General features: G+C 39.5%; 1 protein-coding gene across 4 annotated transcripts in view; it reads right to left on the bottom strand.

Annotated features, from left to right (window-relative positions):
• Window positions 1-17883: 17883 nt before the first annotated feature.
• The window catches only part of TRAPPC8 (trafficking protein particle complex subunit 8), a 53097-nt gene continuing 51918 nt past the window's right edge, over window positions 17884-19062 (bottom strand). For all 4 annotated transcript variants that reach the window (XM_074550244.1, XM_074550235.1, XM_074550230.1 and 1 more), the window contains one exon: window positions 17884-18908. In XM_074550244.1, the coding sequence (XP_074406345.1) occupies window positions 18674-18908 (235 nt within the window). In that variant the 3' untranslated portion in view covers window positions 17884-18673. The remainder of the gene's footprint in view (window positions 18909-19062) is intronic.

Here is a 19062-nt window from a genome sequence, read left to right on the forward strand (position 1 = left end):
CTTCAGGGGCGGTGTTACCTTTTATATTAAAATCTACATGTACATTATTTGCAATAATTTTCCAATACCTATCACCTATGTTAGACCTTGTGTTCCTACCTTAAACCAATCCAAAAGTGCCATCATCACCCAGAAGATGGAGGCTAGGAAGAAGGAGAAAGAAGGACAAAACAGGCCCAAATTACTCCTTCTTGGGACCCTGAGCCCCCATTCTAAAAACCCCAAAATTCTACTTTTTCACCCTGTGACAACTAAGTATTATTCTACTTAAATCTCCTGACTTGTAATTCTTTGTAAAAAGGTGGTAATTTGTTCCATGGTTCAAAATCAAAGTCCTAGTGGTCTTGGGCTCTGTGCCAAGGTCTCTGAGCCCCCTGGCAGGGGCTCAAGCCATCCAGGACAGCCCGAGGGATGTCCTGGTTTCCGACATTACATCACTTCATCAAATTTACATCCTGGATTGCCAAGGCGATGGGATCAAGTACACCGAGTTAGAAAAGGATTAAGGAGAAGGGAGGGATGACTGAAGGGGAAAACCACACTAACAAAGAGCAAATGCGGTTCTGGAATGATGGGCTCCACAACAAGCCATGCTTACCAGCTCTGAAGCAAAAAGGCCCTTTCTGTAAGCAAGTGCTTTGACGCTAACACCACAAACATCAAGCACTCTTCATTGCAAACATCAGGAAATATTATTGTCCCAAACTAACTTACTGGTCAAGCTTGAAGGAAAGGGAAAAGTTTTTCTAGGAATATGAATAATGAAAAATACATTTCTTCAGTGCACAAACAGAAAGTAGATAGATATCAAGATTTGCAGAGCTACATGGTGAGACTAGACATGATTTTTTGACTCACGCCAAAGGGATTCTAAGATTATTTTAATAACACATTTCTGTTCAAAAATCTTGCATTGTTGTTGGATTTTGCCACACCATAAAGGAGAAATGCCAGAGTATTTTCCAGGAATTTTTTTATGGCTCCAAATTCTTGCTAGTGTTTAGAACAACTCCTTGGGGAAAGAAACCAAACAGAAAAGTGTAATAAACAATCATTAACCAGAAAAACAGAATACCCAGCAATGTGCAGAGGGAGGTCTTCAAGAGAAATGGATTCCTCATTCCTGAAGGATGAGACCATAACTCTGATATTGTTTTTATGAAAGAGAACTAAAATTTCCTTAGGGACTGGAAATGTTCTTCCAGGTCAACTATAATGCCCACTAAGGAGCTGTATCACTCCTCTTTGGAAGCAAAAGAAAATACATTGTAACTTAGAATTGCCTGGTCTGTGGGTTCCCCCAGGCTTGGCAGATGACTAAAAGTAGATTTCTTCAATCCTGAGCAGTTCAAATGGAAAAGAATGAGAAGGAAAAAATCCTTCCCACTTGATTTAAAAGACTGGGCAGCATAATGCTTATTCCCCTACACAACACTATCCTTTCCTTGGACCAAGAAATGAGAAAGTAAATGACCCACAGGATCAGCATCAAGCTTCTATTTTACCAAGGAATCCTCTTGCTCAGATGCAGTCTTCAAATCTCAGAAGCATCCTCCCGGCTGAATATGTAGGGAAAAAGTCTTGGTCCCATTGCCATGGGACACTGACATCATCAAGTCCAGAGCCTCTACCTCCCATCTGGCCAAGGGAAAACAGCACAAAGTGTTTTTTTCTTCTTATAGCAGTCAGGCTGACTGCTGTAGCTGCTTAGAAAACCCCGGTTTTATAAAGGTTCTATGTCTGACATAAGGCTGTATTTTTGAAGAAAAATAGGGTATTTCAGTCATGAAATATCTTGGCTATCAGCAAGAATTTGCGATTGGGGTTTGAAAGATGCCGGGAAACATATGTGTCATGCATGAATCCTGATTGCTACCAACAAGAGCTCTTCGTGACTGGCCTAATACTTATTTACAGCATTCTTGTATTTAAATCTGATAGTCAAAAGGCAAATATCTCACTCTTCAACATTAGATAACATAGAAAATGTTGCAGTAAATCAGACAGGACTCAGTTTCTTCATGCAGGAAAGCTAATTCTTTATTCACAAAGCTAAAATTTATAGGAAAAATCAGAAGGCACTGTGTTACACTTAATTGGCTAGTAATACTCACACACTCAGTTTATTGGTCAGTCAATGGCCAGGGTGTACATCTGTTACCTATCTTTAATTTTGGTTAGTTTCCATATTTTGTTCACTGATTCTTATGGGGTAGATTTCTTGTTTATTACAGGTGCAAATGGTTCCCCTACCAAAATAGTCTGTAGTGCTAATTGCTTTTATTCTTATGATTTTTCACATGGGAAGTCACAAGCTGACTGCTAGCTTAACTAGAGTAGCAGAGCCTCAACTATATTTTATAAGGTCTTTTTTTTTATCATATCTCTTCTTGTATGCAACAAGAAAATGCCAGCATCATTCAGCTATGAGCAATCATCCAAAACACAAATTGTTCCATTTCTTATTCACTTCCAAGAGATGGCACACCTGCAATATCATGACGTGTGTTGATGATCTCTCCATTCATTCCAACATTCCTCTGTAAACAGCAACACTTTTCAGTTTGGGAAGAGAAAGGTTGGCCAAACTTTCCCCAATGTCATCACAGTCCCTGCATGCAGCCCAGAAGATGTACAAGTCGAGTCACATGATATTCCCTTTTAAGCTTCAATTAATTCTGTTTGCATAATAATTAGTCAGAACATTATCTCTTAATGGAAAAAAGATTATTTTTTTCCTGTTTTAAAGAAGTGTTTCTTGTTTAATTAATAAAGAACCTCCTTTGGCCAGCTCTGACAGCAATTCTTCTTATGCAAGTCAGAAGAACCTCTCAGCTGGAGAAACAACATCTCAAGCAAAAAGACAAAAGCTCTTGGCATGAAATTCATTCTGCCCAGTGCCTGCTCCCCCAGTCTCTTACACCCCTTCTTGGCATCTCACACATGCACAGCCCCTTGGTTTCTCTCCAAGGGAAGATGTGCTCCAGGGCTGTGCTGCACCTGAGACTTTGTGTCTCTGAACATCAATAACTTGATGTTCAGACCTCAATTTGATGTTGAGATCAATAAACCCAGATCAATAACTTGGTCGTTGAGACACGAGACAGAGGAAAACCCCAAAGTTTGCTTTCCACAGCTCAGTCTTTTCAAAAAGTGTTGATATTTCAGATTCTCAGGTCTCTCTTGCTGTTCTTCTGTGTCTGATTAGAGGCAGATCATGTGCCACTCTGCCCATTTGCCAGGGCAGATGGACTGTCTCTATTTATCAGTGTCCAGAGGAGAGATGATCCAGCACATCCCATGTTTCTTTCAAAGAACTGACATAAGGAAACACAGCTCATCAGCCCAGATTAGCTTTCATCTTGGATGCAGCAAGCCATCAGCCTGCATCTGATTCCTCCTCTGAGGCTCTGTCCTGCAGGAAGAATTGGAATACAGGGAAACTTGCCCTCCATGGAACAGGACCAGGTTAAGGAACATTTACACAAACTGAACAATCACAAGCCTGTGGCCTCTGATCTGACACAACTGTGTGTGCCAAGTGAGTTGGCAGATGTTACCAACAGGTCACGCTCCATTTCTGAAATGTCATGGTCATCAGGGCGGGTTCCCAAGGACTGAAAGAAACTCACACTGATTTCCTGCTTCCTTTCTTTATTTTTAAAGTGTTCTAAGGTAAAGCTAAAATAAAGCCATTCTTTCAAATAGAGAATGCATCTTTACCATGTGTTTTTGTCTATATAGACATACTCACATACAAATATCATACATATATCTCCCAGGAAGGATATCTTCACCTGATAGCCATTTTTAAGCATCCATCCTGCTCTTGCCTCATTTCTGTGTAAGAAAGTCTTTCAAAAGTTCCAGAAGGGCTAAAAGCCCTCCTTGAGGGCTAAGAGCACTCCTTGAATTGTTGGCACTGATCAGAAACAAAGGTAAGGTTCTTTCACTTTCCAGAAAACAGATAAATAAAAAAGTATGATACAAGACCAACTTGTGCTCAAGCAACTAAGATCTTTCTGCACACTCAGCTAAAGCCCATGAACAATTCAGTGAACACTTATTTTAGTTGGAAGATCACCACCTGCCCCATTCCACACACAAAACCTTAAAGTTTGGCATTGCCTGGTTTTTGTAGAAACAGTCCTAATTTCTGGTTGTTCAATGTGGATTTCACCCACGGGATGACAAAACGTGCCTAGTACTAGTTTGCTCTTCCTGATAGATACTTCTGTGGAGCATTTTTAAGAGTGTCTCATGAGGCACATTGTATGATCCCCTTATGGCAGTGTTGGTGTTCTACAAGGCTCAGAAATATGTTACTGTTAGAAAGTTTGTTCTAATTCTTCCTGATCTATCCAGAATGGCTACCCAAAACAAATTAATTCCCTTCTTCTTTGGAACAGTCTTGAATAACACATAAAATGCTGTTATATTCCCCTCCCATTTCATCCTCCTCTGAGCTAAACTCCTTTTCCAGTATTTTCCATGCTTTCCTTTTAGGCAGTATTTTCTTTAGGCTTCCAACTCAATGTTTTTCTGCACTCCAGACTTCATCCTTCAGTTTACAGTCTCAAAGTTGTTGCCATGACCTCCACAGCACATAGGCACGTATCTGTGGCTCCTTAACTAGCCAGAAATTTGGAAGAAGTTCTACTTCCTTTTTTATTCTGTTCATAAAAACTGGAATCCTTCTGCAGTCACTGGTGGCTTTGAAAATTGGTAGTTTTGTAGATTTTCCATTCTTGCATCAGAAGTTTTTTTTCCTCTGTGTTTAACAGAGATCATTAGAAACACAGTGGGTTATAAATGTTAGTGCCTCATGCCCTGATCACATTGCCATCCCTCCCAGCAGTTACTCTGCTGACAGACAAACACTACACAGAGCTCAGGGAACAGACAGAACACATGGCTATGGCTCCACCAAACAAGCCCTTTTTCCCTGAACAGCAAGTGTCTGGGCTTTGGACTTGGCTTGGTTTGTTTTAAAAGGGCAATTAACTCACTGCCCAGCTCAGTGGTGCACAACCTCAAACCAGCAGATCATAAAGGATGATTCTCTTTAGAATCATCATTTTTGGGGATTTTGCCCACAAAAGGTAATGGTAGACATAAAATAGTGGAGTGCAGCTACGAGGAAATTCCTTCTTTTTGCAGGAATTCTTTTCTAGACCTTTGATATTCACTGTGCCTTTTCTCATCCTGCTGCATAGTTTTGGGGATGCAGAGGCTACAGCCACAGATAATACCAGCATATTGTGGAAGTCCCCACCTGCAGCTGAGTAACAGCTGCTCTCACACAAAGTCCATCAGCCCTTCAAATGACTTTGCTCTACACCAAATACTTAAGACATTCTGTTCTCTACCTCAAGCCCTTTACTTAAGAATTCCAGAATTACTTTGTCCAGCTTCTCAAAAGGACAGGTACAATACTTTCACTTAATTGCATCATTTCTGCATTTGCCATTGTACTTGCCTGTTTCTCTTAGCTGTCTCTTACTCCACCTTCTTGCACACCAAATTTATTTTGCTCTTTTTTTTTTCAAATTGGCCCCCTTTTGTACTTTAAAGCCAAGTTTAAAGATTACACATCTTTTTAGCCTTTCTCTTTCTATTCCTTTGTAAACATTTTTATTGGCTGTAGTATCTTGATATTGTAGAACTTCCATTGTGTCACAGGAAAAAATTATAAAGAACTCTCCTCTCATGACCTCCACCAGGACAGCTGTGATAGAGCCCCCAGTTCATCTTCATGGCATCAGGCTTAGTCATTCACTGCCTGAAGAATCCTTTCTGTATGGAATCTAATTCCCTGTGACTTAAAGGAACATTTCTTATGCCTCATATGATATTTCTGTAAGCCCTGAGGTCTTGCAGGTTGCTTGGAAAGCTGCTTCAAGGTTTTTCTCATAAGTGACAATTTCTGGAGTTCTGGGACTTTTGGAACTTCAGTGATTCTAGATATGGTGCCATAAACATGCAGGTGCAGAAACATTACAGAGTGCTAAAGAAACCTGGCACAGACCTACATAAATCCATGTAATACATTTGCAGCAAAAATTAATGCCACCTGGATTAAATCTCCTCCCAGGAATTCCCACATGATGCTCTCAGGCACATGGTGTGATTCTTGGGGCTGTTCTGTGCAGGGCCAGGAGCTGCACTTTGATGAACCTTGTGGTTCCCCTCCATCTCAGAATATTCTGTAATTCTGTGGAATCCATTCCCTGAGGAATTACTTCCTCTGTTTTGGGGGAAGAGGAGGATGGCAAGGCAAAGAAGGGAATAGGTTAACTTTGAGTTTTGTCTCCTCAACTCATGTCTTTAGCCACTTCTGCTAAATTTGTTAAGTGATTTCCATTCCTGCTGTTTTCTCTCCCAGAATAAATCATTTGCAAATCCCTAATTTAAAGGAAAAACACTGTTTATAGAACATCCTTGCAGCATCCTGAACCTGTCTGAGGCCATGTACACCCTACATGTGGTACTGAAAGTCTTTGAAACCATCTGATGGTGGTTATACACTTTCAGTTGACTCCCTATAATCTGGTTTGGAGCTCTGAGAAAATCTCCCCAAATGTGCAAGTGTTTGGACACAGCTGCTCACATTTCCTGCTCTCACACAACAGCTCTTGCCTCCCTGTGTAGGAAAAGGTTCGTACACATTGCCCTAAAAAGTGGCATTATCCTTTCACCATTTGACTATTAGTAAAAAACTGAAGATGAACTGCAGAAAAATGTCAAATCCAGTTTTCTATTATCATATGGGAATAAAACCACATTTCCTGGTGTTTAAATTTCTCTTCATAAGAACTTGTCTGATCTGAATTTATATTTACCATTCACAAAAAGCCAGTAGGAAACTGGCTGAGATGTGTTTAATACCTAAGAAACATTTTTTGTTTCAGGTCAAAGTACAATGTATGATGTGCTAAAAAAATGAGGAACAAATCCATCTCCTGTACCTTCACTAATCACATTTCAACTTCTCAAAAACAAATATTCAAAGACCCAGAGAAATAATTATCTAAGGTGTCACAGGCAATGATAGATTAAAAATATCTTTATGTAAAAGCACTGCAAGGTATAATAAATTATATTGGCCGTTCTACTAACCTCAGGAGCATTAAACTCATGCAGTGTGGCTCCAGAGAATCATTTAATTTTTTAATGGATCATGGGATTTTACCAGAGTAAATTCCAAATTTCCATTCTTTGCCTAATGTTTTGAGTGACTAAGAAATAATGCCTTCAAGCTTTGAGCTCAGTGGATAGTAGCCTACTGTCACAGACATCTTTTCATTAAAAATCCTTCCTTAGGATTTTTCCCTTCTGAGAAGCTGAGAGCCCTCAGAAACAAAATGTAAACAATGGTTATCTGCTGCTGTGGAATGCAACAGGTGGATCCATGATTGGTCTCGTGGGGATGTTTGGAATTAATGGCCAATCACGGCAGAGCTGGCTCTCCCTCTGTCCGAGCCACAGATTCAGTCTTTTCTATTCTTAGCCTAGCCTTCTGATGAGAACTTTTTCTTCTATTCTTTTTAGTATAGTTTTAATGTAATGTATATAATAAAATAATAAATCAAGCCTTCTGTAACATGGAGTCAGATCTATGTCTCTTCCCTCATCCTAAGACCCCTGTGAACACCGTCACAGCCAACTGTGAATCTACAGTTTTCCTGTAATTCCCTGGATCCCAGAACTGGCATTCCAACCATGACAATGAGGCAACACAGAACGAAAAATTCACAAATGGGGAAGATCAGTGGGATGAATATCTGCTCCATACAGATTCCATAACTGCATCACAGGTACATCACCCCTCATGGTGCATCAGCGCATGTCCCGGGACAGCTTTGCAGCAGGAACATTTCCAGAGCTGCCAGCAGGCAGGTGACAGGGGACAAGGACAGGTCAGTAGGGGCACTCTGGGCCAGGGACTCAGGGCTCCACTCCTCCACAACTGTTGGGGAAGATGAAACAGGTAAGCCTTATAAAAATGATTGCCTGGCAAAAGATTTTGAGAATATAGAAACTATAAGCGAGATTGAAATGAAAGCAAGCTTTGAGATCCCTTAGTTACTGAACAACTGGAAAACAGTGGTGTGGCTGGGCTGAAGGTAATCCCCTTTTGTTGAAACCATACCCTCTGCTTGCAGACAGGTCCAGGGGTCAGAGCAGACCCTGCCAGCTTGGCAGAAGGGGTCCAAAGAGTAGTTTTTAGGGTTTAAAATGTAACACAGTACGGCAATGTAACGATTCTTATAGGCTGTATGTAAATGCTATAGGATTTGTATATTGTACTAGATTGGTTAGTGAGAATTAGAATATTCAACACAGAAGATTTATTGTATTGTAACTGGAACCTCACTCTCTTACCTTTTTCACAGCGCAGAGCTGGAGCTGTTCCTGTGTCGCCGGGAAAAATCTCCACCCCAGACTCCACAGCACCGGGATAAAAAAAACAACAAACCAGAACCCAAACCAAACCTTTTATCTCTGCTATAAAATGTGGTGTCACCACTCCTCAAAATCTACTGCTGCATACAGAGACCTGAAGGGACAGCCTATCTCAATAACCAAAGCAGCTCTAGAGAAAACCTGGATCAGGCTTAGCTGTCCCTGCTGCCACCCTGGGCTCTGGGGCTAAAGTCACATCCAGGCCAGTGCAGAGGAGCCAGGGCTGCTCCACAGTCCCCCCAAACACCCAGGGGCCTCTGGAGCCAACCTCTTCCATCCTTCCCAGGCACCACAGGAGGCCACTGGGTCAAATACAAGAGAGCCGTAAAAGTAGCACACACACATCCACACCCACACCTGGCAAGAAACACAGATCTGTTTATCACATTTTCAGCACAAGCTGAACCCAAAATGTCTCTGAGAATAGAAACTGCCCCCAAAAGAGCAGCATGTGGTGCTGAGGCAGAGGGTGAAGGGTGGCATATCAGCAGCCTTCAACCACCAACCATACAGCACCATTTCTGAGTGTCCTCTAAGCCATGACACACAGGCAGAGTTGAAATTATTGCTCGTAAATAGTCATATTTAATCATTTTCCAAAAATGATAAAGAAAATAACTCCAATAAAAAAGCACCTCTACTTAAAACTACTGATTTTTGTACCAAAAAAGTAATTATTTTCCTTAAACTTCACATTTTATTCCCATCAAAATATGATTATGAAACAGAGTGGAATACAAATCAAAGCCTTCTTGCCATTTTTTGTTTTCCCCCCATTGAAACACTCCTTTATTTTGATTTATTCCAGTTCTGCGTCCCATAGACTGTTGATGTTACAAGCAAAATTATGGCATAGTACACAATTCCTAATATAAGTACATCTCCCAGAAAACTTTAATCTTGTATTCAAAGCTAATGCCCACCTGGAAACTGTTCTGACTTTAACAACAAGCCTGCAAAACATCACCTGTCTCTGAATTCATAAAATCAGAGGCAAAGTAACAGGACATTTCAGTATATGTACTGAAATATCCTCGTCCATGCCAAAAAGTATCAATTTTAAAGACAGTGGGTTTCTTAGGAAAGAGTATAACCTTATGGTCATTTTCGACCTGAAAAATTAGTAGCCAAGGAATTTGAATTGATTTGCACTGATTGCTAAAGTGAAGCAATACTTTGATGGAATGCAAAGAGAGATTACCAGGAATCCTGGAAGTCACTACCTCCCCTGGTTCTTTAATTGCTCCTTTGCATGTTGAAGCTCTTCCCAAAACCATCCTGCCTTAGATTTCTGTCTGGGCCACAATACAAATACTTCTCTTTCTGTAATTTTTAGGTTTGTTTTGCTAGTTTCATTTTGCTTTTGCAGAAGACAGTTGTCATGAACAGCACTTTTAGAGAGGTCCGTGATTATCCATTGAAGCCCTCTGACCTCCAGCCTAATATTCTTTAAAGCAGTATAAAGGATAATACAGATTTAATCTCAAAAAAGAACCCCTTCGAAAAGCTCTCTATTATAAGACACAAGTCTTATGTGAAAAATTAAAAGCTCCATCATCATATTCCCTGAGTTTTGCCAGAAATATCCACCAGGGCATATCTGCCCCTACTGGTGTTTCCTGATATTTCTACAGGAATCTGAGGGAGAAGGAGGCTAAGGCTTTTATGGCTATCTCCTCTTCCCATCCAAGATGAGGAATGATCTTTCCTTCTTCCATTCTGCCAATGAACTTAAAAAAGGAAATCTCAAATAGTAAACTTATACAACTTTTCAGATACCATTTCCCACGCTCTTCCTTCTCTTGACCACAGGTGCAGCAACTGCTCAGGGTTCTCATTTACCCTGTCACTTTGTCTTAGGTCCAGTGTCAGGACAGAATAAATTTTATTGAGATTAAATATTTATTTGGATTTTTTCCCCCTTCCTCCCTTTTTAGCTGCCTAGTGAGTGTCCTGTTTGCAGATGGGATAGCGTTCATTTTTTCTTAGTAGAATGAAAATATGGACTTAGTCCCTGCTCCTAAAGAAATACAGCAATCTTCAATTAATTTCATAGACACGGACACTGTATTACTCAGTGGTTTCCAATGTCAAACAACAGCAATGTGTCAAACAGTCAGTTTTGTACTATTAATGTGTAAAAGCAGAATTTTGAAATGGAGACATTGACTTTTTTTCTCCTCAGTCAGGAGCCAGTGCTGTCAGTGCTGTCATTTCTCATCTCTGTGTCTTTGGAAAAGCTGCATTGATCAATGCATCCCTCATACAGGTGCTGTATAAGGAACACTAGACTGACTGTGCAATGATAAGGAGCCACACATGACTGAATACCCCTGACAGGAATAATTACCTGTTTAACAAACTTAACTGTCAGCATACAGGATTTTTACTAAGATAGTTGATGCAGAGCATTCTTAATGAGCAGGACCAACTATACTCACAGGAGACAATTCTGTTTGGTAAACTGCCCTGATAAAGGATGTGGATAACACAGTCCTCATTTCATTGACCACCAAAGTGTTGAAATTTAGGAACTTGCTTTTAGTTGCTAAGTTCCTTCTAACTACTTTTGCAAGCAGGAGTTTCTGGACTGCTGTCTTATTTGGCCTGAGGGTGCCTGTGCAGGTGAGTTGGTCTCACAGCTCACTCTGGGATTGTTCATGGATCAGTCAAAGAGCAGGTGCTGGATCTTTTTTTTTCCATACCCTTTCTCCAGAACTGCTTGGTGCTGCAGGGTTCCACAAGGCTGGAACCTTCCTGTCATGTTCTCCTCACTCTCACTGGGATATGGAGCACTGACAGCCCAGGCAGAGCATCAACTCAGAGAAAGGATGCTGGTTTCAAACCAACACACCCAAAGGCACAAGTTTTTACTGTAAAGATTCTGTTTGGGGGTCAGAGGCGAAGCCACAAAGCTGCTCCCTCACTACTGCTTCTCATTTCCACCAATACTTAATGAAGCCAAAGCGAGGAAGAAGATGGTAACACAGTGAAGAAGGTTTCCACATTTCCGCTACATATCTGCCCTTCCACTATCATCCCAATGCACATATTCTTGTTAGTCTTGCGTAGCAGAGACACACCACTGTGCAAAGACCGCCACTGAAAGGGATTTCAACATCCTGGTTTTAATTGGCATTTCCCCATGTTAAGGAAATGAATCCATTTTCATGGCAACCTTCATCAATGTCAAGTTTCACACACTCAGAAATTATATTGCAAAATGCTGAAAATACTTACCAAGACTTCTGAGAAATTATAGCCCATAGCCAGTTACATAAAAGAGTGAACAAATGTAAACTTTTCTCAGCAGTATGTTCAACACCCACACATATTTGCTGATCTCTGGCTTGCAGAGTAAAAAAAGTCTTATATGGCAGGAAAAAAATGTGGTGACAAGCAACAATAAATTATTCCATCTCCTTGCAATCTTTTACAAATCCGTTATTGAAAAATTTCTAGATATTAATCTAAAAATAGATATACTCCTAAGTGGCATTTCTATAAGTTAAAAAATACTCTGTTCTAATTTGCATCTTTAACAGAACAAATACATTTAATAGTGTTTTTAGTACATCTGAGGATACAATTCATCTAGAATGCTTAGCACTCATGTGGCCTACAGATGAAGAGGGTGGATTTGTAAAGAAGTCAGAAAGAGAACATGAACCTCTAAGGCAGTAACACCTCCCCTCTGTGATGTGGAAAATAAAAGCTGTGATCCCTGAGGACAGATGTTAAAATGAAAAACAGTATCACTGTGATTCCTGAGTCTTATTCTCTTAACCTGACATGTTCAATCAGTTCTGTCAGAGCAGGAGAACTTTCTGGGATAGTCTTCTCTCGTTGGCCTCCCACTGCTCCTCCCAAGCAGAGCCAGAAGTGCTTTGAACTGCCACTGCCTTTTCCTCTCTCTGGCAGCTCCCTCCAGTTGCCCATGGCATTACAATTGGGATGGATTTTTATAGAGCTTTCTTTGGTTGTTTTTTGGGAGGTTTGTTTGTTGGTCCATTTTTTAAACTTGTCTCATGGCTGCAGAACTCTTGGTACAAGCAAATCGTGTTTTCAAGTATTTCCTGGATATGGTGAGAGCTACCAGTGCAGATTACAAAAACCTGATTTCTTCAAAGCATCTCCTGGGTTCAAGAGCCTCAGGTTAACAGCCACTAAAACTAAATGCTCCTAATACAACCCTGGTGTCAGCAGCTGTAAGAAGTGGAGCCCATGTCCTGAGTACACTTTTGTCCCTCCCTCTGGCATCCCCCAACAACAGCATCTGCACTGACAAGTGAGGAAAGCTGGGTCTATCACTGATGCTTTCTTCACGAGGATACCAAGAAAGATGTTGCCTGTGAATTTCAGGAAGTATTTCTGGTTTGGTCAGAAGGACTTCTTATTTCCTTTACAGTCTCCTCAATATACAGAAATACCTCTCTCATCCTAGGGCTTCAAAGCACCTGGGGATCACTGGGCAGCTGTTTAATGATCACCACTAAGTTATTTCCCTCAGTAAGTAAAAATCTACAGCTACAGTCTTGTTTTCTTGTTTCTTTTTTTTTTTTTTAAGCAGAATTTTCATCACCCTGGAGGAAACAGAGAAAGGAACTATGCCACAATAATCAGGAGGAGAACAATACAACTATTCTAACTTTCAAAGAGGAAAATCCACAGGAATAACATTTGCATGCATCAGCTGAATTGATTTATACACTGCTATAGTCTATAAGCAACAATTTTTAAACTGTTCATTTTTCCACTTCTTCAGCTACCACTAAGCAATTAGCAAAACTCTCTAACCAAGTGACATTTTACAAATTAATTATTTACTCCTGTAAACTAGCAATGTGTAGTAAATAAATCTTGAGTTAAATATGATCAGAAAACACTCAGTGTTTCATCTGTATTCATGTTTTAAAAACAGAAGTGTTGAAAAAATTATCTTCTGTTCTAGCCTAGCTTTTACTCTCTAAGAGTAATTTTTTCCATGAAATTGTTCAAGGGACTGAAGAAAAGGCAAGGTGCATGTGAAGAAAGACTGAAGTTCCCTCAGTGGGTTTCCATTACTGCAGACATCTTTATATTTTAGTACATTCAGAAATAATCCCTCATCTCACTGGAGCAAGAGTGTAATAAGTGAAGAACACCCAGGAGTCTCTACTGTATTCATTGCAATTCAGACCTGACTTCTGATACACCTGGACTGGGTGGCACCTTTGGTGTAGACAGCTCTGTGTCACAGCAGATTCTGAATTAAAGGCACTTTAATATTAAAAGTTCTGCCCCCATTAATCTGACTGTGGCTGTCATTGCACCACATGGCTGCGTTCTCCAGGCAGTCTCATAGGCAGAGTGATGGCTTTTCAGTAAGGCAGCTGTTTTTACATTTACCGATGAAGAACAATGAAAATGTTGGTTCTGTAGTTTAGTCAGAGGAGGGAAATTTTCACTTTAGATCAGTAAGAAGGCTTTGGTATAGTACCAAGATTCTTTACATTGTGTGGTTACTGTGATCCTGGGTTTAAATAATGAAAACCAAATTTTTAATTTTTCATTATTCTAATTATACACTATCCTCTTTCCCAAGGCATAGGCATGTTCCAGTCACTCTAGCACTTTGACAGAATTTTTCTCACAACTTACTTATATTATCTCTTTATCTTAACAAACATGCTATACATGTATGCCTCTGCGTTACACAGGGAAAGAAATTTGGTAACAGCTCAAAATACAGCCCATGCAGTGGGACCCACACTGACCCTGGGTATTATTTCTGCTGAAATTCATTATGTCAGTGAATCCAAACTTGAAATTCTTCTGGTTTTATCTTGGAATCTTACGTGTTTATTCTGGAGCAGCACACAATTTGAGTGACTGCCAAAGAACACTTACTTTGAAACCTCTCTATTCTGCTACTGGACTTGGCAAAATCCTATCACAAAAATGAAATTAAAGTGCAGCTAAGTTTATGCTTCCAGAAACAGGAGAATTTCCTAGTACTTAGAACTTGTTCAAAAACATCATGAAATTATTTAGTAAATGAAACTAAAGTTTTTTTGGGGGAAAGCTTATGTTTCAAGGCACAGGTCACTAGAGCATTTGTACCTGAGCAAAAACTAGTTACTATCAAAGCTGGAAATGAATTGGTGCTCATTTCCTTTGTTAGCTTCAAGTCTCAGATCCTGAGAGACAGTAATAATTACCAATGACCTATAACATGAGGGATAATAAGGAACACTATTTGGCTTTCTGTGTAAGGACTCAGAGGAAGAGAAACAGATCTTCAAATCTTCTATTGAGAAGATTCTAAACACAGAACTAACCTCTCCTTACATTATTTTTCCGTCCTGCTATTTTTACCTGAATCTTTGAATGATACCAAAAGGTTGCTGAATCTGTCCTCAGTCAAGTATCAAGTTCCTGATAGAGAGAATAAGAAGTTTATTTTCCCTCCCTATAATGGTCGTACCTTTAAAGCCATTGTAGTGGGTACATCTAAGTTTTTGCCATTTATTCAAAACCTTCTCAGTGTATGTCTGTGGTGCTTTTTCCAAAAAATACCAACCTTTTTGGGCATCACAGTCAGTGTATCTGATTTTGCTTTTGATTTTTTACATACTCTCTACCTCATTTATCACTGTAAAAAAACAGGATGAAAAAGTTATTTTGACTGGAATTTTTAGAAGTCTCAGGGAAATCTATTAAGAGAAATTTCCTTTTTATTTAGGATTATAAAAATGCAATGGATAAACTGGTTCAGGGCCCTTTTTCTACTTAGAAAGTTAATGTTTTCTTATTTTGAAATAAAAAAAGATAATTGTACTTATTTTTCTCCTCACATTTCATTCCAAATTTTTCACTGACCCTATGTGTCTAGTCCTACTTGCTTCACTGTACAGACAGTCTTTCCAGGATAAGCGAATGATTTCAGAAACCTGGCAGATTTTAAATTTCACAAAACTGTATTTAAATGAAGGAGGCTTCAGTGGATTTTGTATTAATTGGTATCAAGTCAGGCTGTGTGGCAAAGACCAATTATTTTCAGACTTCCAAACCTGGAATTGTAACCAGCTCCTAAGGAGCACAGGTTTTCACACATGCTGAGTATCAAGAGAATATTACCTGTCTTAAATCATGAGGTTTATGACTTATGTAATTTGTCAGACACTTCTCTAGTAACATAGCAATAATCAATTAAAACTACACCAACCACAAGAGTAAGTAAATGGCCATTTTGTTTACAAGGTAAGCAATTAATACTGGTTTTGCTACAAACTTCTAGATATGTATTGATAGTTAAGTCATTATTCCATTACTCAATATTTAGACAGGTTTTTAAAAATGTCATTTCAGATAGAAACAAAGTGAGTTTCTGTCCATAAGTAGTTTAAGTATTAAAGTTATGATAATTTTTCCTGTTTTGAAGCATAGAAAAGTTTAGGTTACAAGACAAGGCAACAAACTCAGAAAACACCACAGCTTTATCCGCATAACCATCCCTTCAAAACAATTTTAGAATAGAACACCGTCCTAGTTTCAGCCAAGACAAGTACACAATATTAAAAATATCAGAGGAATAGTCCATTTAGAATGATTTCTACTATTTTTGAGGAAGCAGATGGGGATTGCTGCTTGAGACAAGTAAAAGCACAAGACCCTGCTATGTTATCATAGTCGTCTCCTACAGGATTCAGAGACTCTGACTCTGTAAAACCCTATCACTCCAGATTTGCATTCCACAAAATAGTAACCTGTCAATGCAGCATTTCAGCAATTTTTGGCACAGCAGCTTAAAACCACCTGAATTCCCCTAGCAAAGGATGGAGCAGCATATGCCATGAAGTATGGAAGGGATAGCAGAATTCACCTCATCTCCAGAACAGGTTTGTTACTCAGCTCAAAAGAAAAGCCTAATTTTATGTATATTAGTATATGGAATTATTTCTGTATTTTAAGTAATACAAGATAGAATTGCTCCCATATTCCCCAGATTGAAACAGGGCATTTTATTTTTTAACAAAAACTCCAGCTTGGCAAGTTTCATGGGTTTATGTTACAAAGGTAGCAAGAAAGTAGATTCCTAGTACAAAAAAGAACCCTTAGAACTCATTGTCTTTGAGAGCTTTTTCTAGCTATTTCAAAAGTAAGATGTGATATTATGATCTATTGTGAGCCACAACATTGCCATGACAGAAGCACAAGCATGCCTTTGCAAATTACTAATTTACTCAATAGCAAGAAAAGATAAATTTTCATTTCAATAGAACGGTTTTCCATCATCACTGGAAGTCCACAACGTGGACACAGAGTTTCCTGTGTGAGAATCCACTAAGGAGTCATGCTTAGCTCTACTTCCATGCTAGTTCCTCTCCTAAACAATCATTCTGATTTTAGAGCTCCCAAAGTCACACTTAGAATTTCTAATGACACACCAGGAGAGACAAAGCATGTCTCCAGCTAACCATTGCTACTGCAATTCCAAGAAAGGAAAAGCTCCACCGTTATATTTGAAATCCAGAAAAGCAGGTTACCAAGGACCCTCCTCCCCCAGACACCCACAGCTCCTGCTGAGTCTCAGACTGATGAATCACGGACAGCTCAGATGTGCAGGTGAGCGTCAGAGCTTACGCATTTGGGTCTGCAGTGCTGAGGCTCCAGAAGCTGCTCTGCCCTGCATCATCTCATCTCATCTCATCTCACTGCTCTGTCATTCAGAGATGCTCCAATTCTCACCTGCTCTTTACCTGCCAGCCACTGCTCAACAACTGGATCTCACTGTGAGTTGCCATTTGTACCACCTCCAGCCTCCATCAGAGAAGCCCAACTTCCTCTACAGGATCTCTCTTATTTCATCCAGTTTCTAAATATCATGCTCTTGATAACTCACTTTGGACAGGCTGTCCTAAAATATACACCAACAGTGACTTAGAACACTGTGGCCTACAGAGCACAGCTGAATGGCATCAATAGTGACTACTTCCTCTAAATGGGTGTAAGACAGAAAAAGCAATGATGACACAGCTTAAGGCTACAATGCTGAGAACCTTTCAGATTATTCTTTCAACCTGTACATCAAAAGAAAAGGACCTGAGGCGTGAAGCAACATATTCATGGACAGAGAATATTTCAGTATTCTATTGATTTAGCAAAATGATCCACAGCCCTATTAAGTTTGACTATGAAAGGTTATGTGCTGTGAATGGGCTCCAAGACTTTCAGAAAGTTTAAAGTCCTGGAGACAGTCATGCAGTAGCACCCAACACGAGTAAAACTGGAAGCCTTACCTATAAGAATAAAATGCATCAGAAGGTAGATGCACTGTCTCATGCACCAGCACTGTTCTGTGATAGCAGCAGCACCTGTGGATTGCTACAGCTGTATGCAAAGGGAAGCAAAAAGGCCACCAGTCCATACAGTGAATATGGTGTATGCTTTATTCTATTTACAGTACATTTGTTATAAATATAATACATTTCTTGAAAATCTTGAGTAGATTTTTTTAAACAGATCAGTTGTTATAGTTACATAATAAAGTAAGTGACAATTTAAATGACAATCTCATGGTTGTGAAATAGTGCATTCTGTTTTGAGATGAATGAGAAAATACTCAAACTGGTTCAAATTTTTTTTTAAACACCCTAGGTGGACTTTTATGTAAACCTTGAAACGTCACCAGTTTCTATAAATATGAAACCAAAATCTTAAACTGAAGAACTGAGAATCAGAAATGGAATTGAGAGACCTTATTGAACTTCACAGTAAGGTTGGGATTTACCATGACTAATGGCTTCAGACAGGAAAAAGCCAATGAGGTTTTCTTCCTGAATCATATCCTAATACAGCCACAAATATTAAATACACCATGCTGGAAGTTGTAACAGCAGTCAAGCTGCATTTTTGACAGGGCATTGGACATACAAGTATGTTCAGATCTTCAGTTAGAGTATTTTATGTTATGAGTATCTTAATTACCAGAGAAGAAATACATTATAAAAGGATAAACGTATGTTCAGTCCAACGTGCATTGCATCGAGAAACAAACTGACAAGTCATCTGAATATTTTGCTATTTTCTTTTCTACACGATCTTTAGTAACAAGTTAGATGTCTGAGGTGCTATTCCGAAAAAACTGCAGCAAAATGTCAACCAGCAATGTAAGAAAAGAATCCCATTTATTTTTTCTTTTAGTGCTCTTTTTTTCAGGAAGTGGTCAGATATTATTGATAATGATCAGTGCAGGCATGGAATTCTGCTGACTTGTTTCAAACAAAGTAGCTTGGTCCACGAGCTTGGCAAATACTCTGGGGGTTCCAAGGTTATAGACACCTGTATGAACAAAGCAAGCTTTGAGCTGCAAGCTATAGACCTCCTGGCCCTTAAGCTGAAGCTTGTACTGTGTTTGCCCAAGCCATGTAAAAGATCCGTGTATTTCTAGTGCTTCGGAGCTGAAAAAAAAAGGATAAAAATGTTAATTCTCTGCACTTGAAGTATGTATTACCAATTTACATGATTCCCTCCAAGTTTTTCTAAGATTTCAGAATGCACTGGTACCCCCTCACCAGGCCCTTACAAAGACTGATACTTTCAGAAATTTTTCAG

The sequence above is a fragment of the Zonotrichia albicollis genome, chromosome 1 (genome assembly GCF_047830755.1).
Source record: "Zonotrichia albicollis isolate bZonAlb1 chromosome 1, bZonAlb1.hap1, whole genome shotgun sequence".
NCBI classification, from domain to species: Eukaryota; Metazoa; Chordata; class Aves; order Passeriformes; family Passerellidae; genus Zonotrichia; species Zonotrichia albicollis.